The sequence below is a fragment of the Coptis chinensis genome, chromosome 7, assembly GCF_015680905.1.
Source record: "Coptis chinensis isolate HL-2020 chromosome 7, ASM1568090v1, whole genome shotgun sequence".
Classification (NCBI taxonomy): Eukaryota; Viridiplantae; Streptophyta; class Magnoliopsida; order Ranunculales; family Ranunculaceae; genus Coptis; species Coptis chinensis.
This window is the reverse complement of record NC_141462.1, coordinates 62735793-62760823: the sequence shown is the minus strand read 5'-3', so window position 1 is coordinate 62760823 and position 25031 is coordinate 62735793. Positions and strand designations below refer to the sequence as shown.

The 25031-nt window shown below is 34.6% G+C and overlaps 1 protein-coding gene across 1 annotated transcript; it reads left to right on the top strand.

Moving 5' to 3' along the window:
• The first annotated feature begins 13956 nt into the window (after positions 1-13956).
• Positions 13957-14640, top strand: LOC147488320 (ATP-dependent DNA helicase PIF1-like). Its single transcript, XM_086574343.1, has one exon. It carries the CDS (start codon positions 13957-13959, stop codon positions 14638-14640), a length of 684 nt encoding a protein of 227 aa, XP_086430469.1.
• The last annotated feature ends 10391 nt before the right edge of the window (positions 14641-25031 follow it).

Below are 25031 nucleotides of genomic sequence, written 5' to 3'. Positions count from 1 at the left end.
TGAACTCATTTCATAGGCCCAACCAAGGTGGTAATAACTTTCAAGGCAATTATTGGAGACAGAACACTGGACCCCCAGGTTCTCAAGATCAAAGTTATATTCCACAGACAAGTCAAGCTTCACAATTGGTCCCTCAACAACAATTATACTCTCAACAGAATTCCAATACAAGTGGAGAGTTATTGCCTGATCCTAGGAGAAATTATGCCGCACCTGCCAACCTGGAAAATGTTATTACTTTGCTATCACAAAAAATCAGAAGTTTGAAAGTGTTCTAGAGCTTCTTGCACAGTCTCAGCTCAATCTTCAGCAATCTCAGGCAAGTCAATGTTCTAGAATGGAGTCTCTAGAGGATAAGGTCGACCAACTCACCACTGCTTTGTCTGTAAAGACACAAGCCACTTAACCTAGCTTATTGGAACCAATATTGAAGAGTGAAGATGTATGCCACATTGGGACAACTTTTAGTACCGATCACCTCCATGATCATGTCATTTCCATTACTACTCTCGGATCGATTGAAGATAGACAACAAGGTTGACTTACCTTCTCATGATGACATTACTCTTCTAAAGCAATCGGTCAAGATTTCAAATGAAGTTCGAAAGGAAGTAGGAGAAATCCTTTCAACTCCCATTTGTCAAGATAACCAAGACAAGATATGCAAGAATGCCGAAGAGAAAAAAGAGCAGGCACATGTTGATGTGTTTGTACCAAAGTCACATTTTCCTATGTTTTTTGCTCAAAGCAAAAAGGACAAGCAATTTTTAGAGATGAAGGAGGCATTTGAGAAAGATAACATCAATATCCCATTTCTCAAAGCGATCAAGCAATTGCCATCATATGCCAAATTCTTGAAAGATGCATGCAACATAAAGAGAATTACTCATGTTCCAAAGCGAGCATTTCTAGCTGGACAAACAACATCTATTATCCATCAGCAAGCTCCAGTCAAGCTCGAAAAATCTAGGAAGTCCTACAATATCATGCAAGATAGGAGAAAAATTCATGGGTAATGGTCTTTTAGACCTTGGTGCTAGTGTTAATCTCTTGCCATATCATGTGTACCAAGCGTTGGGCCTGGAGAACCTAAAGCCTACACAAGTCAAATTGAAGTTAGCTGACCACTCTACCAAGATTCCTAGAGGCATAGTTGAGGATGTTCTTGTTCAAGTAGTCGATTTCTACTATCCAGTGGATTTCATTGTGATAGACACCAAGGAGGCCTTTGATAAAATTCCAATTATTTTAGGCCGACCTTTCCTCGCTACCGCAAAAGCTTTGATAAATTGTCACAACGGTGAAATGAAGATCAACTTTGGTAAGATGTCCATGGACATAAATATCTTTCAATTGGTCGTGATAAGGATTGTGATGACACCGAAGGTGGAGAGGTGTACTTCCTTGATAGCATGATACAAGAATCCTTCCCATTCGAAGATACAATTGAGAGTGCTCAATCTACAGCAAACTGTGATGAACCTGAAAACCCCACCACAGAGGTGTTGCTAGCCATGTTCTTGGAATCTCTATAGAAAATTTAGGATTTAAGTGAGCAGAATGGAAAATTGGCAGAGAGAGTATCGTACCTTGAGAAGATGAACTCTACATTTCAGGATGAACAACACACTTCTGCCCAAAAAAATTAGTTACTAGAGAATCAGCTTAAAGAAGTTTTGAAAAAACAACAGAATCTAGAAACTGAAATGAGCTTCTGAAGCAGAAAGTGGACCATATTGATAAGAAGCATTGCATTGTTGAAGCCTCTTCTACACCATCATTGTCTGAACAAGAGAAGTATGTGAACCAGTCTACCGCCCACCTTGGCCTTGATCTAAATACCAAAACATCTATTATCATCACTGTGGTGGTAAAGGGAACATCAGATACTATTGTCATGTTAAAAAGAAAGATTTTCATCAATCTTCTACACAGAGGAACCACAAGGCCTACCACACAATCATCATACTTGAAATAGTTCAAGGTAGAGAAGCAACTTCACCAGCAATCTTTCCAGCATATCAAGGAGTATTTTTGACAAACCACAAGGTGAGACCTCCTCGTCCTCCAAACATTTGTCAGATAGGCCAAGGAATTGAAGCTATTAAATATGCGACTTGGACCTATTTTAAAGCCTATTTGGAAGCCCAAGGCCAAAGGATTCGTTGCTTGGACCAAAGCCCGCAAAAGAGGATAGAAGGATAGAGCAGAAGAGACAAAATAGGCTTACGCGTCTGGGACGCATGGATCGAGCATCCAGAAGCATTTATCGAGTCTGAGATGCATGAATAGTGCATCCAGACGCTGGATCGACATTGTAGCCAATTTCTTCTCAATTTTGGAGACAAAGTTAGACTCTGAAAGAAGTCTATTTGTATTAGGAAACAAATGACGGTTTGGAATGCTTCTAGAGCTCATTGTAACCTCTATAAATAGAGGACCTAAGTGCCTCATGTAATTTGCCAATTCACTTATATTCTTGTCTCCAGAACTTGAGGCAGAGAGAGATTAATAATAAAAGATCGGTTTTAACTAGCTGAGTCTTAATAAATTAGTCTTTCTAGTCTTATGTTCTTCGATTCTTCTTCTTCTCGTTCTTCGTGTTCTTCCTTCTATATGGAAGGCTAATCTTCTCCTTCAAAAGAGGAGATGAAGTCAGTGCTTAAGGTTTAATGATTCTTCTGGTTCATGGTGTTCTTCAATCAGGTTAGTTCTTTATGTTTTTAGTTATTAGTTCCATTGCCCAGACCAGGGGATGGAAGTATAGATTAAGGTTTTTATTTATTGCAATCAAATATCATACTAGTTTAGGGTTGTATTTATTGCAATTGAATATTTGTTAATAACATACTTTTATTTATTGCAATTGAATACAATGCTAGAATAGGGTTTTATTTATTATAATTGAATATTATACTATTATTCTATACTTTTCTTCTAGTTGTGTAGTGTTTTAGAGTAAATGAAGTATTTCTTGTGTTTGCCTTAGATGGTGATTCATTGAATAGCTGCCCAAACTCACATAAAAGGAAAGAAGATACTAGTAACATGAACATAGGAACAACCTTAAGTAGAGTTATTCGTTAACGATGTTTTGTCTAAGAGGGCATCGGCACTCGCTCGATTACCTAATTGTAGTTTACTTGTGAGAACAACCATAAAGCAGAATGTCATAAATCAAAAGTATTGGTGGATTCTAATCTCTTGAATTCTCTTTCTTATAACTTATCAATAGTTTAGTTTAGTTTAGTTTAGCATTAGAATATAAAATATATAATAATAGTTTTTAATCCCTCAAACCCCCTTTCCAGTCCTATCCTTCATATAAACATACACTTAAAAGTGGAACGATACCCTACTCATCTTTTACTTATTGAGGGATAATTAGGTTTTGATACGCTTCTATTTTGTTCAACGACCATCATCTACGTCATCCATATCTCATCTCACAAACAAAAAAGAGGAAGTGTCAACCTCACATGAGTAGGAATATAAACCTCTACCTTTCTCTCTCTCTTGTTTTCTAATAAAAAGTTTCATAAATTACCGTGACTTGCATGTTAAATTATCATAGGAAGTAAAAATAAAAAGTTCAAACAAAAAAAAAAAAAAAAAATCCTTCTCACTAGTTCCCTTGAACATATTCTAGTTGTAACATCAGTCTAGTTTTAAGGTTGGATGAAAACCCTTACTCTAACCATATACACGAAGACACGTGAGTAAGATAAATCATTGAGTTTTGGTACGTAAAAGGTTGTATAACTTGCATTGATATAAAATCATCAAAGTGCTAACATCACTTTCTACGAAATTGTAATTAGGTTACTACATGTGATGCCATTTGGTAGTCCTAGTATGTTACTCTAAGTACAAATTCACTTCATATTCTAAAACAACATTCCTTGGTTAAAAATGTAACTCAGAGTATCATATTAGTATGTAACTCAGAGTATCATATTATTGAATATGTGACATAGAGCATCAAATTGCAATACATTGTTTTGGCAATCCAAGTCCATGACCACTAAATTTTTCCGATGTCAAATGAATATGACATTGGATTCTGACAAAGTCAAATGCATAAGTGTTCATCCAAGAAAGTCCCCTACTTCAAGTAATAGCATATATACCAAGGCCTCATATAGTAGAAAGTAGGACAAGCAAGTATAAAAAGAAATGTAAATCAAAATGCAAAAAAAACACAATGTGAGAAGCCCTCGTAATCTTTCAATCATAATAGCATGTGTGTATGATACAATAAATAGCATGTGAGAATCGTTGTTTTAGTTTGGTGTTTGACTCTTAGGTTGCACTTAAGTGTTTAAGTTTGTGTTTTAACGCCTAAACATTGTAGTTAGGTTTTTGAATTACGACTATGCTTTTAGAGGAGCCATGTTTTTAAATGAAATTATGACTATATTTGGTACTTAAGTGTTCACATTCAAATTACAACTATGTGTGGTACTTGAGTGTTCACATTCAAATTACAGCTACATTTACACGTTCAAATTATCATCGACATTTTTTATTATGATGTATGCTTTCTACATCTCTAAAAGACTCTTATTCTAATATAGCTCTACCACTTTGTCATCGCTCGTAATACTAATTAAATCCAATATAGTGATTTAATGGGAGTATGCTACATCTAGTGGTTTAATAGGAGTATGCTACATCTAGTCGCTTAATGGGATATGATGAGTATGCTATAACTAGTGGCTTAATGGGAATATGACCCCTCTTCTTTTATATTCCTTTTTTTACCTTCTTTTATAGTGTTCTGAAATTTCGACGCGTCTTGAAATTTCGGTTCCAACCAACATGGTCGTGTCAAGATATTGACTTCCATTCGACGTGGTGGCCTCGAGCTGATTCCTTTTGGTTCGATGTGGTCAGATCGTCCGAGATCCAAATTCCAGAAGTATCAGCTCCAAATGATGTGTGTAGATTATGAGAGATTTAAACTTCCAAATGAATTTGGTCCTAGCGATGTCATGGAGTCGTCCAAGCTGCTTGTGCATGATGTCACTAGGTCATTCCAGCATGCTGGTGAGGGACCCCAACACCATTTTTGATAGGGTTATATACTAAAAGCATTACTTTTGTATTAACTCTAATTCTTTATTTTTTGAATGAGAATCATATGGGCAAATGTTATGCATATTATATATGTTATTAGTTATATGCATGCGTCTAATACTTTATGTTGTAGATGATATGGTGTGTGATGACACACAGAAGATCATATCATCGGTACCTTATAAAGTATAAGTAAACGTTCACAACCTAGATGGATTTGGACAAACCATTGGTACGGTTGTAGTATAATCTAGTATTAGTCTATCTTGACTACAGGATTACACTAATACACTTTGTGTGTATTGAATAGGACCAAGTGAGGTTGTTTCTCTTTATACTGATTATATAAGAGAACAAACGTACACCTCTGTTACTATGGATGCTTGTCCTCTTAATCCGGATATAATAACGGGCACTTACGTGCATTGTACATTGCTTTAAATCATCAATGAGTGAGATTCATTTGTGAATTAACAAACTCGATGGATTGGGTAATGACATTGTATATAAGGTGTGTTGTTGATTATAGAAAGAATTTGTGACCCGCAAGAAATCGGGTTGATGATGTCCCCTTGAGGAGCTCATAAGGATTGTCATTTAAACCCTGCAGGTGGATTTAATCCGACATGACAATGAGGTTGAGTGGTACTACTCAAGAAAATAAGAAGTTGATTAATGTAGTTGTCAGTAACTTGACTTAATCAACGGGCATTCGATATCTTAAACATGGGAAGATCAACAAGCATATAATATGGAGCCCATAAACGTAATTTGGGATTAGGGCGGTAGTGCAACAATGGCCTTTAGTGGAATAAGTCATTTGTTGACGGACTTGGCCGCCGTGTTCTGGGCGAACATGGGAAGCCCAAGCCCGTCAGGAGGCCCAACCCTAATTTCTCCTCATGGTCTCTATTGTAGCCTATAAAAAGAAACCCCTCTTTCTTGGCCGTTTTTTACACTAAGAAAAACTCAGGTTTTGCTCAAGCAAAGAGAGTTCCAAAATCGGTTCTAACTTTGTGAGTGAGAGGGGCCTAGAGAGAAAGAAGGGGTGGTAGATCGTTGCCCACACAACGTCCATTCTAAGGATAGGAATACAATAGAAGATCAAGAGGTTGCTGATTTGTAGAGCTTGGATTCTCAGAGATATCACAGCTGATCAAAGGTATGAAATCTAACCAAAATCTTGAGAACCCTTTATTCCGTTGCGCATGGGTTTTCGCAGTTCGTAGTCGATCACATGAAACCATAATGGTTCCTACAATTTTGTTATGTTTGTTCAACCATGCTAGCAATTAAGATACAATCTCATGTAACACACACTACACCATAACAAGCTATTACTAACGGCAAAAAACCGTTACTAATAATTTTCGCAATGCTTAAAATGTGTTGCAAATAGGGCGTGGGTAAAGTGTTAGAAATGTTTGCAATGGCTATAAAGTGTTTTTTCTAACGGTTATTAAACGTTGCAATATTTATTTGTAATGCTTATTTATACCTATTTCATACACAAATTTAAAACTTTAGCAACATTTTTTAATTTCACCAACGCTTTGTGAACGTTTGTAATTTGTTAAAAATATTACCAACATTTCTTAAGCGTTGCAAAGTTGTTAGCTAATATCTCACTGAAATTTCAATTTGTTCCCGCCTATTTATTTGTAACGGTTATCAACCGTTGCTAATGGGTTGCTGAAAAAAAAAAATCTCATATTTTGTAGTGACGAGCTAAACCTACAAAAGATACCCCTCTTGCACCATATACAAAAATCATGAATTCTTATACAAAAGATTCCCGACTTATTAGGAATAATACTGCAACATAAGCATTCACATCAAAAAACATCACCATCATAGTAAATTTGACTGGCAATCATTATAGAAAATACTCCAATTACCCACAAATAACTACAATGTTGTACCATTCATCTTAGATGCCAAGTCCACAAACAAAGTCTTGTAGTAACATACTTACAACACTATACAAATACTGGCCTCTTACTACTCTGACTGCCTATTACTATCACGTTCACAAAAAAAAATCACAATAAAATTAGAAAAGGAAATAAAAAGGTACACCTATTTGCAATGCACACCAAAGTCTTCAATCTTATTCAAAGGAATAGTCTGATACTCCGAAACAAGTTCATCTGGAGGCTTGTACCCTTCAGGATAAGTCATAAAAGCACCAATTTCAACTTTCCCAGTAGAAACAGTCCTCGTTGGATCAATAACAATAGCTAAAAATGGTTCCTAAAATTGCTGATTAAGCATCTGAGTCGAAACATCAATACCAGATAACCAACACCTATATCCCGGATGCGAATGATACCAACCCACAACATTCTCTAGTCTCCCGGCCTAACATAAAAAACAAGTATGTATCTTAAGATTAACCAAATGAGGAGAAGGCAAACAAGTAGTAATCTTTTAATTGGCAAAATATACCTATTTATTAGTTTGTGAATAATCAACCATATCACTACTACTATAAATAACCTGGCACATTAAAAGTAATCAGCCTTTTTAGACCCGCGTGCTGCCCTTACTAAATGTTGAGAAAAAAAATCCATTGGCGAACAAAGGGACAACATTGTAATTTATTTTTTGCTTTCCATTTCTAGCCTGTGCTTTAGTAAAATTTAAGTGCATATACAGAGGGCTTTTATGTATTTCTAAAGTTATCATCAAATGTATGCCTCTTTTATGCTTGGCTCCACTCCACAGGGTTTAACGCATCTGAGCAGTGCAAATTAGACATGAGTTTGAGTCCTACCTGCTTTTCCTATTTAGTCTATTTGTTTGTTTCGATAAGTGTTTGTTTAATTTTCTAAAAGCCTTCTGTGGGACCCCGTTTAAATGCATAACTCTATGGCTATAACTTCTCTTGTGGAAAGAATGTTTAATCTAACCTCCCCAAATTTGAAGCACCTCATTCAGCATACTATTTTCATCCCCACCATCACTAAACAACAAACCTGCTTTACATTTAAAGTTTTTCTAATATCCCCACCATTATTTTCTTTCCTCTTTAAATACTTGCCTCCGCCTCACTTCAGCGCAGCATTCGTAATAAGTGTTTGATAAGAAAATCGTTAAACTACTTTATGCAAAAAAAAAAAAAAAACCTTTGATGCTATACAATGTTTATTTGTAATCGTCAAACACTCCAGGTATCTACTAATTTGTTTTTTTTTTTTTTTTCCCCTAGCTCTTTTGTTATTTAAATTGTAATGAATTCATTTTTGCAGTTTTGGTTCGCTTTTTACCACCATTTCAATACAGTTTGACGTCAATTTGAACTACCCAAATTTAATTCATCAACTTTGAAAACCATTTAGATAGGTAAACTGAAATGGAAAATTACTTGACTCAGTCCCTGGCATTTGTTGTTTTAACATTTTTTTTTACTGTTTTTTAAACTAACCATTGACCTCTGTGGTCTTCAGGTAATTTTCGGTTCGTTTGCCCAAATTTACTGAACAGAATTTTGGTACCCAGCAATACAAAGGTGGTACAAAAAACGTTATAGTATATTGTGGCAAAAAAAACTGTATATGATCATAGTGCATTAATCAGGTACAATAAAATGTTTATTATGTTACAATGAACTATGTAACGTGTTATTTAACCATAGCTTTTTTTGTTCCTAAACAAAAATTAGAGTGTGGGCGTTGATAAATTGTATTTTGTGGCTTCAAATTGATGAACTATCATATCAAACTTAGCTGCTTTGCATATTGGGTTTTGTTTGAAGATTGATTTTTTTTTTTTTTTTGACTTGCCATTAACAATATTTCAGTCAATAGCTTAAAAAGATTTTTCAATAATAGTTTTGGCAACAATATTGTTTAGGCATTTTGCTTTATTGACTATGTAGCACTTTAAAATTGGCATGTTATTAAATTATATCACTACATCACATACAGATTGCACGCAAAAAAATGATGAATAGCTAAAGCTAACCACTCTACATACTGGTTACAGTCTGACTTTATTCTTTTTAATCAAATGCATTATGAGACATTAATTATTTATATACTTATTTATTAGTTGAATATGCTATATTATTTTCATATGACTATTTTACGTTAACAACTGGGAAATTTGCTTTAAGATGGTACATAATGAAATTTTTGTTGCCCTTTACCTGTAGGATTTTTATTGCCAGCGTTAGTGTTATACACTGTCCTGTGGATAATCAGAGCGAGATTGTTTTCAACGAGAAACAACTGAACTCATATGCTTGGGTCACCAAATCTTTGAAGTTTGTTTCCAATGCAATTTCAGGTACACAAGTATTTCTAATTGTATTCCACTTTTAAACATTAACAAAATAGATACACGGTGAAATTTGAATCATTCTACTTTGTATTGCCGTTTGTTTAGCATTAGCATATGGATTTGAATGGAAGTAATTCGAATTTAGATCTCCAAAGTTATGATAGTGCTCAACGACAACAACAACGAAATCGGGCGGATTAGGGAGCGAGAGGCGAGCTAATATGGATTTAACACAGGTAGCTGAGAGAAGAAATCGTGTACAAAGAAATTATTACCAACGAATGCAACGACAAAGAAATGAAGCAATAACTGCTCAAAGAGACCACATGCGTATAGCGTGGGCAGCTCCTCGCTTGATTCCTACTGAGGAATCATTGCACTCCAACAATTTAATGCCTTAGATGGTTACTCAGGTACAACACCAAACAAGAAATATGGCAAACCAGTTGGTTTGTGATGGTCGACCTACGCAACGAAGTCGTTTAACTCATATAAGGCGTTACGCTCGCAACTTGGTAAACGAAGTTTCAGAATTTATTGAAGCAGCACCAAATAGATCAGGTAGTGCAAGCAGTAATTATAATGTATCATTACGCTCCAACAGGTGCATTACTTAGAGGGTAACTCGCCTGCGACCTCAACCTAGAAATATTTCCGATCAATTACTCTGTGTGGATCATACTACACAGCGAAGAAGGTTGACTCATATGCGACAATATGCTCAGAACTTGGGAAGAGATGGTTCCAGCGTTATCGATGCAACGTCAACTGCAGCCGCAAGTGCAAGCAATGACGGTAATGCTAAACCCCCTTATACCAACTACTCCGCTGCAATTTCAATTCCATTATGTCTTGATAAAAGATTTATTCCATTTATACCGTGGTACTTACAAAATAAAATGTAACTTTGTTAAGTTCTAGGAATCCATGTTGATGAAATTCCTGACGAGGCGAGCCTTTTGTAGGTTATACATCTAAACTTATGGTTGCGTTGATAATTACTCAATATTTTTTCCTTCACGTATCGCGTATAACTTTATTTTTATTTGTATAAACAGATGTTGACCACGAATATGGAGACATGGTTACAACTAATTCATTAAGAAATGTTTATGCTGTAATAGATGTTGATGGAATTGGAGGCGACAACGCGTGTTTAAGAGAACCTTTTGTCGTTGTGCAAGGTTGGCTTCACTACTTAAATTAAGAATATCTATATAAGCCATTTACTTGCATTAAGTTACTTGGTTTATGTAATATGTATATTAACTATCGAAAGCATGTTGCCTCAGGTGGCGTTAAGAATAGTCGACAAACATGCTTTGTGACTAGAAGAAGGCGTAATCATAACTGCGCTCGAGGCTATGATGACTCTTCTACTGTAGCAACACATCGTTTGCCACCACCTCGGAATTGTTCTAAATGTCGAGCAAAATTATTCAATCGTGAACCACCCAGTTTATATTGCTCGAATGGGACAATTAGTTTACCTCCTATGGTAGCGCCAACTGATTTGATTAATTTATATGCATCTCAATCAACAATCGGCGTTGAATTTAGGAAAAACATACGTGTGTACAACCATGTTTTTTCCTTCACTTCTATGGGCGTTGACATTGATGATGCGCTCGCTGATAGTAGGGAAGGAATTTACACATATAAAGCTCGGGGTGCTATTTATCACCGTATTGGTGGCCTATTACCAAGTCCAGAACACAGACCCAGATTTCTACAAATGTATATATATGGCACAGATCACGAACTTGATTATCGGATGGCTGAAAATAGAGTACTAGACCGACAGGTATTGGCTATCATCCATAACGTTTTAAAAGAGAATCCATACGTCCAAATTTTTACGGCTCGGAGTGCCATAGCGATTAGCATCACCAAATGTTAAATTTTGGTTATTAAAGATAACCCAACCGGAAATCATCAATATAGTATTCCTACGTCTTCTCAAGTAGCTGCGATTTTAGTTGGTAGTGAAGATCCAAGTAACCTAAATGAACGCGACATCATAGCCCAAAGGATTTCTGGTGAATTTGAAAATGTACCAGACACTGCAGGCTATTATGATCTACTTCAGTACCCTCTTCTACTCCCTCATGGCAGTCCAGGATGGAATTTACATATGTTTCGTTCCAATAGGGCCCGACTTACATGTCAACAATTTTATTGTTACTTACTACAAGTAAGCCTCTTACTAACATTTTATAATATTATGTTATATATACATATTTTTTGACCCAATTAGATGCCACTAATTTCTAATTCCCTTATTAGATTCACCCAGATGATCCTTCTCTTTTACTCCGTAGTGGTCGTCTTCTACAACAATACATAGTCGACAACTATGTTAAAATATCAACTTTAAGATTGAGGTGGATACGTGATCACCAGCAAGAAATAAGGGCTGAACTTTATCAAGGATTGCAAGACTCTTTAAGTTCGGGGGAACTTCATTCAGGTACACTTTGAATTTAAAAACTTATTAAAATTTAGTCAAATGGAAAACCTTAAATTTATTTTTTATTTTAAATTGAAGGCAATGTCGGTCGCAAAACAATTTTGCCTACCACTTTTGTAGGTTGTCCCCGTGACATACATCGTCGATATCATAATGCTATGGCATTGGTTCAAAAAATCACGGAGACCAGATTTGTTTATCACAATGACATGCAATCCATCGTGGTCGAGATCGATTTTGGGTTGTTAGAAGGCGGAGGTTCCAAATGATAGACCAGATTTGATAGTCGAGGATTTTTTCGTGCCAAAATTTGGAAGAGTTGAAAAATGATCCGTTAGTTAAAGGAATCCTTGAAAAGTGGCAGCACATGTTCATGTAGTCAATTCCAAAAAGAGGGTTGCCGCGATGCACACATCCTTCTAATCCTTGATGAGGTGACAAGTTAACTACTGCAGATGCTTACGATAAGATTGTTAGAGAAGAAATTCCAGATCCGGCTATTGAGGCAGAACTATATGAGATTGTTGTTAAACACATGATGCATGGTCCGATGCGGTAATGTTAATCCTAATTAGGTATGCATGAGAGATCGAAAGTGTTCAAAAATTTCCCAAAACAATTCATTCCAGCAACTAATCAAGGCAGTGATTCTTATGCTACATATATGAGGCGGGACAACAACGCTTTTGCTATTGTTAAGAATCATGGTCGGCATTATCGTGTAGATAATCGTTGGGTTGTTCCTTATAATCCATGGTTATTGAAAAAGTACAACTGCCATATCAATGTCGAAATATGCTCAAGTATTAAAAGCGTCAAGTATTTGTACAAGTATATTTACAAGGGGTCAGACCGAGTAGCGATGGAAGTTATGTCGACAAATAGAGATGAACAAGATGAAATAAAACAGTTTGTAAATGGCCATTGGATTTGCCCACAAGAAGCCCTTTGGAGAATCTTTGAATTTCCACTAAGTCAAATATACCCGTCAGTATATTCTTTGCAAGTCCACATGGAAAATATGCATGAAATAACCTATCAAGGTAACCAGCTGATTGAGGATGTTTTTTGGTGATGATAGGAACTCTCGCGACGATGTTAACCGATTTTTTCCATCTGAATAGCGTGGACGTTGCTGCTAGACAATATCTTTATCATGAAATTCCTGAGCATTATGTGTGGGATAAGTCAACTAAGTATTGGCAACCAAGAGCTGGCCAAAATCATGTCATTGGAAGGCTATTTGCGGTTTCCCTATGGAAGGTGAAAGATTTTACTTGAGGATCTTCTTTGAACCATGTCAAAGGCCCAACATCATATGAACATTTGCGCCTTTGTTGGATCTAATTTATACCCTACATTCAAAGAAGCTGGCGAGGAATTGGGGCTGCTAGAAAGAGAGCGATGGCGTTCATCAATGTTTGCTTGAAGCATCCAGACTGCAGATGCCATGTTCTCTACGGCAATTATTTGTTACAATTCTGGTTTATTGTAATCCTATCGGAGTACGTGATTTGTGGAATGAATTTAATAGCTGTATGGCCGAAGATTACGCGTTAGGGAGTTTTAACACAACCAATGTGACAAATCGTTTGCTAAGCAAGCTTAAGTTGTTGTTGGAACAATATGGACAGTCAATTTCAGATTATGATTTGCCCCAGATGCATTCTGATCAGGTTGACCAAGATGATATATCAAGTTTGGTCACAGAGAAACTTTCTATTCCCGTTACTTCAGAAGATCTTTCTTTTATAAGTCAGCTTAACCTAGAACAAAAGATTGCTTTTAACCAGATTCTTAGTTCTGTTCAGCAGAAGAATGGTGGTCTATACTTTGTTGATGGCCCTGGCGGAACAGGTAAAACATAGTTATATAAGTCAATTTTAGCAAGACTCCGTAGCAACAGACAGATTGCTATTGCAACAGCTACCTCAGGAATTTCTACTATCATGATGCCTAGAGGTCGTACAACCCACTCTAGGTTCAAAATCCCAATTCCAATTACATCCACTTCCACTTGCACAATTCCAATTACATCCACTTCCACTTGCAAAATAAGCAAAATTGGAAATTTAGGTAGTTTGTTACGGCAAGCGAGCATACTGATATGGGATGAGGCTACGATGGCACATCGTTATGCGTTTGAAGCGTTAGAGAAAACTTTAAGAGATATTATAGACAGTGATTTACCATTTGGAGGGAAAGTTTTTGTAATGGATGGAGATTTTCGTCAGGTGTTGCCAGTTGTTCCTCGTGGTACAAGGGAACAGACTATTGATGCATGCATAACAAGTTCTCCACTTTGGGAGCAAGTTCGTGTGTTACGTCTACAGGAAAATATGCGTGCTAAAAATGACCGAGCCTTTGCAGAGTTACGCATGGCCATCGGCGATGGGATTCAGCCAATTATTTGTGATGCTGACATAATTGAACTGCCCAAAGATATTGTCATTCCGTGGGAGAATGAGCATTCACGTCTTAAGCTTATAAATAAAATCTTTCTAGGATTAGATAAAAATGCTGGTAACAAAGACTACATGATTAGTAGGGCGATAGTAACTCCTAAGAATGATACTGTCCAACTGTTGAATGATGAAATAATTGACCTATTTCCCGGTGAAGAAGTCACATATTACTCTTTTGATTCAGTTCAGAATGACTCTCGTGGTCTATACCAGCAAGAATACTTGAATTCAATCTGTCCGAGTGGTATACCTCCTCACAAATTGAAGCTAAAGTTGGGGGCTCCCATTATCTTCTTGAGAAATTTGAATCCTAAAATGGCTTATGTAATGGAACAAGACTAATATGCAGGAGGATTTGACACACATGTAATTGATGCAAAATTGTCCTTTGGAAATTCCGTTGGTGATCGAATTTTCTGCCTCGCATTCCACTGTGCCCCTCTCAGGATGCAAAGTTGCCATTCGAAATGACTAGGAAACAATTTCCTATTAAGCTAAGTTTTGCTCTGACAATAAACAAATCACAGGGTCAAACCATTCCAAATGTTGGGGTCTATTTGTCCGATCATGTTTTCTCGCCGACGGTGACTCTATGTTGCTTTATCAAGAAGAGTATCACAGACGACAACAAAAGTTTTAGTTAAAAAAGGGACAATCAAGGGTCTTCCTGGAACTTACACTCGAAATGTTGTCTATAACGACATCCTAGCTTCTTGCAATGTTTAGTAACAAGTCGTTTTACTATTGTCAACTTAAATATTACTTTTTTATACACATATATTAATTTCTGTATATTGTTTAATTTATATAGCGACCAAGTCTCATTATTATACAATATAAACCCAAAGAAGAACCATCCTTTACCAAACATCACTTTATTTTGCTTGTGTACGTAGAGCAGTCAAAAATCCAACAACCAAGTTTAACGATTTGACTCATTTTTCTGTACAGATTAAACATTTTTTTCCCTGCTCTAGATATGATTTGAAACTTTTATATTTACCACAATGCTTTTATCCTTGCAGTATATTTTGAAAGTGATTCCGAAAAAATTAAGTTATTTTTCAAAACTTATCAACAATTGAAAATGGCCTAGAAGGATACTTTGTATGATTCATATGATGTTCTTCATGAGTGAGCAACTTAAACTAATTAACCAGCTACATTCTAAAAGGAGTTTGTAAAAACTTGCTTTCATAAGATATCTTGCTATTTTCTAACTTGGACAATTTCTTAATTTTTCAAGTTTAACTATCGGAAAGACATCATTCATAAACAGCACAGTCCTTAATAAATTAAATTAAACTGATTGAGGGATCAGGTTGTCAAAATGATTACCCAAACTGAAGCCTACGCAAGCAAATCAATGTCAGTATGTAAAATGTCAACAATTCTGATATATGTTCATCTTAGCCCAAACCAACTCCACCAGCCTATTATGCCACACAGTAATTGTGCGATAGTTAAATTTTTTTAAAAATATTAAACAGGTCGGTCACGTAGACACTGTGGAATTATATTTTTACTATGCACCTTACTATTGCTTATGGGGCGCTCATTTGGGTTTCTTTCATACGTGTACAAATTTTGACATCGCCAAATGAGCATTGACTAATAGTTTACACGAGTTAGAAAAATACATAGATCCGTTATACATTTAATTGTTTTTTTTATTCAAGGTTACTTTTTTATTAAGACATTTAAGCTCCGCTTGACAGGTATACTAAATTAGACTTAAATTAAAAGAAAAAAATAATAATGTATATTGACTATATATTTGTTTTAAAAAAAGTACGGCTTTGTCGTAGTTAAAATACCAGTCGAGTATAGTATAGCTCTTACGTGGATGTTATTATTGTGAATGTGATTCAAATGTAGATTTATTTCGTACATGTTTACAGCTTAACATCACTAAATTAGAATTTGCTAATAGTTAAAACTCCCTGAAAAGATACAAAGCTCCGTTAGTTATTAAATTTTCTTTAGTACCACTTAAAATTATTAGCTCGATAATTCGTTTGATCTTTATAGAATGACTAAATTAGACTTAAATTAAATAACTACAATAATGTACAATAGTTGAATTTTGACACCAGCTACAAAAAACTTACCATAAAAAGTCGCTACAAAGTAAACAGACATGGTGTGCGTAACACATTAAATAATGTTATTTTATATTAAATGAAATTATTGTCGACCATATATATCATACACAATTGATACAAACCAACCCCGCTAAATCATGCCAAAAGACAATGAAAAGATTGTAGGGGAGAAAAAAAAAGTAGAATAAACCAAATTGGTTGGGTATACTGACAATGGGGTCACTCAACTTTTCGCTATACAGTTTTAGTACAGATGAGACCTAAATTTACATTAGCCCATATGTAGATGTCGACATCACATGAGAATAAAATTATTATTAAAAAAACATCATCAGTTGATAGCTAACCACCCCACTCAGCTATGATTAGAGTCATTGACTATCAGGATAACGAAAAAATTAAAAATAAAAAATTAGTTGATTGCATCGTAAGAACACGGCCAAGCAGCTCTGAGCCACATATTCTTCTGACGGGCAGGAGTCAATTTTACATACATGAAGTAAATTTCTTAATTTTCCACTCGACAACAAAAAAATTGTTAAAAAGTTGCCACATTGTAAGGCATCATCACTGTCAATAACACATTACATAATGCTTGCCTGTATCAAACAAAATTAGTGTCAATCAATTCTATCATGCACAAGTTACACAGCAGCTCCCCACTCATTCATGGTAACAACCAACAATAATAGTATAGATGAGCAAAAAACATTGAAAAAAACAAGTTGGTTTGTTTTTGTTTGATCCATATGATGTTCTTCATAACTGAGCAACATAGACTAATTAACCAGCTACATTCTAAAAGGAGATTGTAAAAACTTTATTTCATAAGATATCTTGCTATTTTTTAACTTGGACAATTTCTCAACTTTTGAAGCTTAACTATCGGAGACACATCATCCATAAACATCACAGTCCTTAAGAAATTAAATTAAACTGATTGAGGGATCAGGTTGTCAAAATGATTACCCAAACTGAAACCTACGCAAGCAAATCAATGTCAGTATGTAAAATGTCAACAATTCTGATATATGCTCATCTTAGCCCAAACCAACTCCACCATTCTATGAGGCCACACAGTAATTGTGCTATAGGTAATTTTTTTGTTAAAATATTAAACCGGGCGCTCACGTAGACACTGTTGAATTATACTCTTTTACGCGCACCTTACTATTGTTTATGGGGCGCACATTTGGGTTCCTTTCGTACGTGTTCAAATTTTGACATCGCCAAATGAGCATTGACTAATAGTTTACACGAGTTAGAAAAATACATAGATCCGTTATACATTTAATTGTTTTTTTTATTCAAGGTTACTTTTTTATTAAGACATTTAAGCTCCGCTTGACAGGTATACCAAATTAGACTTAAATTTTTTTAAAAAAATAATAATGTATATTGACTATATATTTGTTTTAAAAATAGTACGGCTTTGGCGTTGTTAAAATACCAGTCGAGTATAGTATAGCTCTTACGTGGATGTTATTATTATTAATGTGATTCAAATGTAGATTTATTTCCTACATGTTCACAACTTAACATCACCAAATTAGAATTTACTAATAGTTAAAACGCCCTAAAAAGATACAAAGCTCGTTAGTTATTTTTTTTTTTTTTTTAGTATCACTTAAAATTAGTAGCTCGATAATTGGATCGACCTTTATAGATTGACTAAATTAGACTTAAATTAAATAACTACAATAATGTGCAATAGTTGAATTTTGACACCAACTACAAAAACTTACTATAAAAAAGTCGCTACAACGTAAAAACGGACATCGATTGTGCGTAACACATTAAATAATGCTATTTTATATTAAATGAAATTATTGTCGACCATATATATCATACACAATTGATACAAACCAACCTCGCTAACTCATTCCAAAAGACAACGAAAAGATTGTAGGGGAAAAAAAAAATAGAATAAACCAAATTGGTTGGTTGTATAGTGACAGTGGGTTCACTCAACTCTTCCATACACAGTATTAGTACGAATGAGACCTAAATTTACATCAGCCCATATGTTGATGTCGACATCACATGAGAATAAATTTATTATTAAAAAAACATTATCAGTTGATAGCTAACCACCCCAATCAGCTATGATTAGAGTCATTGACTAGCGGGATAACGAAAAAATTAAAAATAAAAAATTTGTTGATTGCATTGTAAGAACAGGCCCAAGCAGCTCTGGGCCACATATTCTTCTGACGGGCAGGAGTCAATTTTACATACATGAAGTAAATTTCTTACTTTTCCACTCAACAACAAAAAAATTGTTAATAAGTTGCCACATTGTAAGGCATTATCCCTATTAATAACACATTACATAATGCTTGCCTGTATCAAACAAAATTAGTGTCAATCAAATCTATCATGCACAAGTTACACAGCAGCTCCCCCGTCATTCATGGTAACAACCAACAATAATAGTATAGATGAGCAAAAAAACACTGAAAAAAATAAATTGGTTTGTTGCATAGTAATCGTTGGATCGAACAGCTCGGGACAGCACCTTATTAGAACGGCATCGCCTTAAGCTTGCATATCTGCCACACTTACTTAAATCTTAACGTAAGTAGCTTGCTGGCGATGGGGGCACACATTGGGTTCCTTTTTCGTGCGTGTTCAACTTTTGTCATCGCCAAATGAGCATTGACTAATAGTTTTACGAGGTAGAAAAATACATAGATCCGTTATACATTTAATTGTTTTCTTTATTTAAGATTAATTTTTTATTAAGACATTTGAGCTCCGCTTGACTGGTATACTAAATTAGACTTAAAGTAAGAAAAAATCAATAATGTATATTGACTATATATTTGTCTTAAAAATAGTACGGCTTTGGCGTAGTTGAAATACCAGTCAAGTCTAATATAGCTCTTACGTGGATGTTATTATTGTCAATGTGATTCAAATGTAGGTTTCTTTCGTACATGTTCACAATTTAACATCACCAAATTAGAATTGACTAATTGTTAAAACGCCCTGAAGAGATACAAATATCCATTAGTTATTAAAATTTTTTTAGTGTCACTTAAAAATATTAGTTCGATAATTCGTCTGACCTTTACAGTTTGATTAAATTAGACTTAAATTAAATAACAACAGTAATGTACAATAGTTGAATTTTGATGACAACTACAAACAACTTACTATAAAAAATAGCTACAACGTAAACAGACATCAGTGTGCGTAACACATTAAATAATGTTATTTTATATCAAACGCAATTATTGTGGACCATATATATCATCCACAGTTGATACAAACCAACACTGCTAAATCATGCCAAAAGACAATGAAAAGATCGTATGGGAGAAAAAAAAACTTGGCATAAACCAAATTGGTTGGTTGTATAGTGATAGTGGGATCATTCAACTCTTAGCCGCACACTGTTATTACGGACGACACCTAAATTTACATCAGCCCATATGTAGATGTTGACGTTACCTGAGAACAAATTTATTATTAAAAAAACATCATCAGTTGATAGCTAACCACCCCCACGAAGCTATGATTAAAGTCATTGACTAGGAGGATAACGAAAAAAATAAAAAAAAAAAAAAAATAAAAAAAAACTAGGTTGATTTCATCGTAAGCACTGGCCCAAGCAGCTCTGAGCCACAGATTCTTATCACGGGCGGGAGTAAATTTTACGTATATGAAGTTAATGTCTTAATTTTCCAGTCACCATCAAAAGAATTGTTAAAAAGTTGCCACATTATGGGACATCATCCCTGTCAATCACACATTACATAATGCTTGCCTATATCAAACAAAATTAGTGTCAATCAAATCTATCATGCACAAGTTACACAACAGCCCCCCACTCATTCATGGTAACAGCCAACAATAATAGTATAGATGAGAAAAAAAAAACTGGAAAAAACAAGTTGGTTGGTTGCATAGTAATGGTGGGATCAAACATTTCTATACCACACATTCTTATCACCACCAGCCCTTAAATTTGCATATCTACAACACTTATTTAAAGCTTAACGTAAGTAGCCAATGATTCATTATACAAAAACATGTCCTTTGTCTTTTTAAGAATTAATAATCCTCTAAGTTGTATTGCGTTGACATATAAACAATATTAACTTACTTTGTTGCTTCAGCAAACTTATATAATCTGTCAACCCTATCTTTAAAGTTCTTATCAGTTCATTAAAGTTATACCTTCTCTTAGAGGGAAAACTCGTCAAAACCACTTCAGAAAACTTATTCCCCAACCAACCATTATCAAATGGCATCCTAAGCATGTCAATTTCTTGCTAATCTCCGTACAGGTACATACAAGTGGGAAGTTAAAGTTCGCGTAACAAGAATGTGGGAGTCAATTCACTGGAATAACAACGACGTTTTAAGCCGAGAATTTTTACTATTAGATGCCCATGTAATCGATCACATTAGATTTAAGATAGTTTTTTAAAGAAATAATTTTTTTTTTCTTTATCCATAGGGAACTCACGTACATGCAAAATTGGCATCGGAAAACTTTAAAGCCTTTGATAAATTTGCAAAAGGAAAAGTGGTAGAAGAAGGCAAAATCTACCTCATTCAACGCTTTGATGTGATGTTAGCAACAACCTATCGTCCGGTAGTTCATCCATTTGTGATTCATTTTAAACCAGAAACATTAATAGAAGCAGTTGATGAAGAAGTGACTGAAATTGCAAGGCACAAGTTCAATTTCACTGACTTCAAAAACATTCAAGAAAGGTCTAAACGAAAAACTCTTTTATCAGGTTATATATTACTGACTTTAAACTTAAATATTTTTCTAATTTATATTTTCACATTAGATTAAACATTCTTTTCACAAGAGAAATTAAATGCCAGAAGTTCTAATGTTCCTTTGACGTCAACACATAGATGTTATTGGTGTATTAAAAAAAGTTGGCAAGCAAAAAGAAAAATCAGGAACAAATTTACAAGAGATCGTGATCATGGATAAGAAGTGAGTTAAACATTGATATCTTTAGTTAACAAATCAAATGTATTGTTGTAACTTAATGAATTCTTCCAAATTTTTAGTGGCACTGAAATAACAATTGCTTTGTGGGGTGATATCGGCAAATCAATTCCAGAAGACATTATTACAAAGCATAATGTGATCATTATAGCCACTTCGCTGAATGCAAAAGATTATCAAGGTAAATATACATTTATATTATTGACAATTTATGCTGGTATCAAATATCAGTTAATATCAAATTTATTTTACACCTGGAATTCCATCCAATAAAAAGGTGTTTTACTACATTTTTTTGTAGGCAAAATTACACTTTCATCTCTTAGCGGAACAAAAAAATATATATATATATATATATATATATATATATATATATATATATATATATATATATATATATATATATATATATAGAAAAAAATTAATTAACATACACTATATTAGTTAGAACTATTAATATATGTGTTACATTGGGTGCAATTTTTTAACTTCAATTACTATGCATATTTATGCAAATGCAATTCATTTACGTTTTTTTTTTCTATTTCCATTATGATGCGCTTTTCTTTCTTGGGTACAAACTAGCTTCGAGGTACATATATTTTCGTTGAAGTTGAGAGTCCCCCGAAAATCTATCTGAAGAAGAACTACTTAGAAATAGAAGAGTTACCATAGCTAAATTAAAGGAGCTTGGAAGAGATGAATCACAAAGCGGATCAAGCTATACTTGTGCTGCCATAGTAGACAAGGTATCTGGTGTTATTTGGTTCTACAATTCTTTTGCAAGCGTTGTAAGATAACTATCTCACAAAGTGACTCGATAAACCCTGTTCCAAATGTAAAATGGAGAGAAAAAAAGGTGGGTGAAATTAAACTAACGTCTTTGAACTGTTTTCCCTTTAAGTATCCGACAACATCCTTCAACACATTCTTATTTCAAAGTAGGTATAAACTTGAATGTGTGTGAATGATTTCTCCGATATCACCACTTTTTGTCGCTTTCAACAAAGCATCTTTGAAACCTTGCTAATGAAGTCGGTTGAAGAGTTGGACATAATACAAAAGGCAAGTTAATTCACAATTTATTAATACATCTTTTGACTATAAGTTGAAACATGTCTTATACAAAATACAACAAAATGGTCCCGATCACAACTTCCAAAGAACTCCAAAAATTGAAGGAAGATCTTTCATATTCCAAGTTAAAATCAATGGCTTGATTGCTAAGGACACTTTTGAATCATTTACCATCGACAAAGTTTACCTGAAGAAACCGACTTAGATAGTCCGTTGTTGAGGCGGTGAGGTTATGCTTTTATTTATTAATTATTTCTTTTCTTAAACAGTAATTGTTGTCAATACTTTAACCATGCTACATTTTTAACAAACATAGGGTTATAAGCTCGCAACTTCTGAAATGGTTCGAAAAAGATGCTTCACCGACAAGGACAACTTTGAAAACAAGTAGCAAAAAAAAAAAATTGAAAAGCACACAATACCGGTAAATAAACAACAAACACATTTGTGTGACATTATTTGAATATTCATTTCCTCTGTTTGTTACCAAGAAAATTTAACTACATCTACTTTTTTTGGTATCCTTTGCAGCCCACACCCATGTATGAAGAGTCACCTGTGTTATATCTTTATCTTTAATTCCTCACAACTCGCCTGTAAAATGGAGAACAAAATGCTACTACGCCTACCTCCATCCGCCGCTAGGTCCATCTAATAAATGCTACCGATTTTACTCTTTCAAGTCATATAGCTCGGTGTTATAATAATATTTATGTACATATGTTTATTTTTAACTTACTTTTTGCTGTGATCAACTCTAGCAACTTTTGTACATGAGCTTCCTATCAATAAAATATACTAATTTAAATATTATTAAACATATAGCTTATCTACATTATGCCTCCATCTGATCTTTTTTTTGTTCCAAATTCTTACTGCCAACCATACTCAAAGATTTCAAAATCTTCCTAAGTCTACGCATTTTAGAAAGCATAATTACCCAACTTATTCCATTATATTACAAGGAAATTCTGAATTTTAGATTTATTCGACACACCATCTGTAATTACGCCTTCCCCTTATCCTTCGCGTTCAACTGCAGCCGTACAATTTTCTCCTTTAAACTACATATCATTGTCTCCAACATATCAATTCATGCTTCACTTCGCAAGCGATTTCCATCGGACCATCGGAGATCAAACTCTTGGGTCTCTACCAGACCTTTCAGCGTCATCTGATTTTCTTCTAGCTCTTCAACACGTTGATGATACTTATTTAGAGCTCTCTCTATCTGAACTATATGACGATTTCTCTCTCGGCAAACCACGGTTGCAACCTTCTTTAATGGCTGCTCCATTGGGTTTCTTTCTTAACACTCCTCACAACATGGGTTCCAAAATCCAGCCATTCATCGTCGACCACTAAACTAACGGTCGATCGTTACATGCGTCTAAATTTTCTTTGATCTTGACGTCGCGACATCATCAAGCAGCAATTGAACCTATACAAAACATTTTACTTTATAAATCTAACAAGAAAGTCAATAAATTTTTTTTTTTTTTTTAAAACTTACAGAGGTCAATCCATTTTGAGCATTAGCAATTCGCCAACTGACATCATCATTGTTCCCATCCCAAACAACCCCATCTATAAAACTAAGTGACCGACGTTCCTGACTTCTGTTTAGTTCTGAGACACTTGAAATGCTTAGACAATCCCCCGCCGATTAGCATGTACACGTTCAACGCTGGCGTGTTGAAGACTCTTCCATAGCCTTGCGCTTCATATGCTCCTAAAAAGACTTCACCTTGCCTTTTTTCATAACAAAAAAAAAACAAATGCATCAAACCATTATATAGCTGTTTTACATCTCTCTCTCTCTCTCTTTGTCTCTTACTACTTTTTTTTAAACGTTTTTTCTTTTGAGGGTTATTTCAAAGCGTCTTTTTAAAAATCATATGTATACAAAGCCTTGCATAACTCTTACACGAGACAATTACCATGACTAACTTAAAATAGCCCAATATAGCATATTTAACAAAAAAGTAATAAAAAAAAAACACTTTAAACTATAGTTTTGCCATACCTCCTGCTCCTAGCCTTTTACACCTCCTTCAACTCAACCCCTTTCTCTCTTTCTGATATTATGTTCACAAATAGTACTCTTTAACAACTTATTTTTTCGTATATATCCTTCCATTACCTTGACGTTAAAATCGGGCCCATTATATTTTTTCCTTTGACCCCTCTTTGTTGGCTCCTCCTTACTCATCATTGCGAAATAGTATTTCATCATATAAAATTTTACGGACTGTTCAGACAAAAAAAATAAATAAATATATTAGAAAAAAAAAAAAAAAAATTAAAACTAAACTGTTAAAAGAACAAGAAGTTTAATTTATGTATGTCTAAGGAAACTTCGGACGTTTCTTAAAGAATCTATATTTTTTAAAACTAAAAAAAAAAAAAGACAAAGCAAACCATAATGTTTTAAATAAATTAAATAAAAATCTACAAATCAACTTTATATACTAAAACGCCTATGATTGAGTTAAGTAGTTAAGCCTTTACAAACCAAGTGACTCAATCCAATGAGTACAATAAGCGAACTACTGTAACTTTGAATCTTG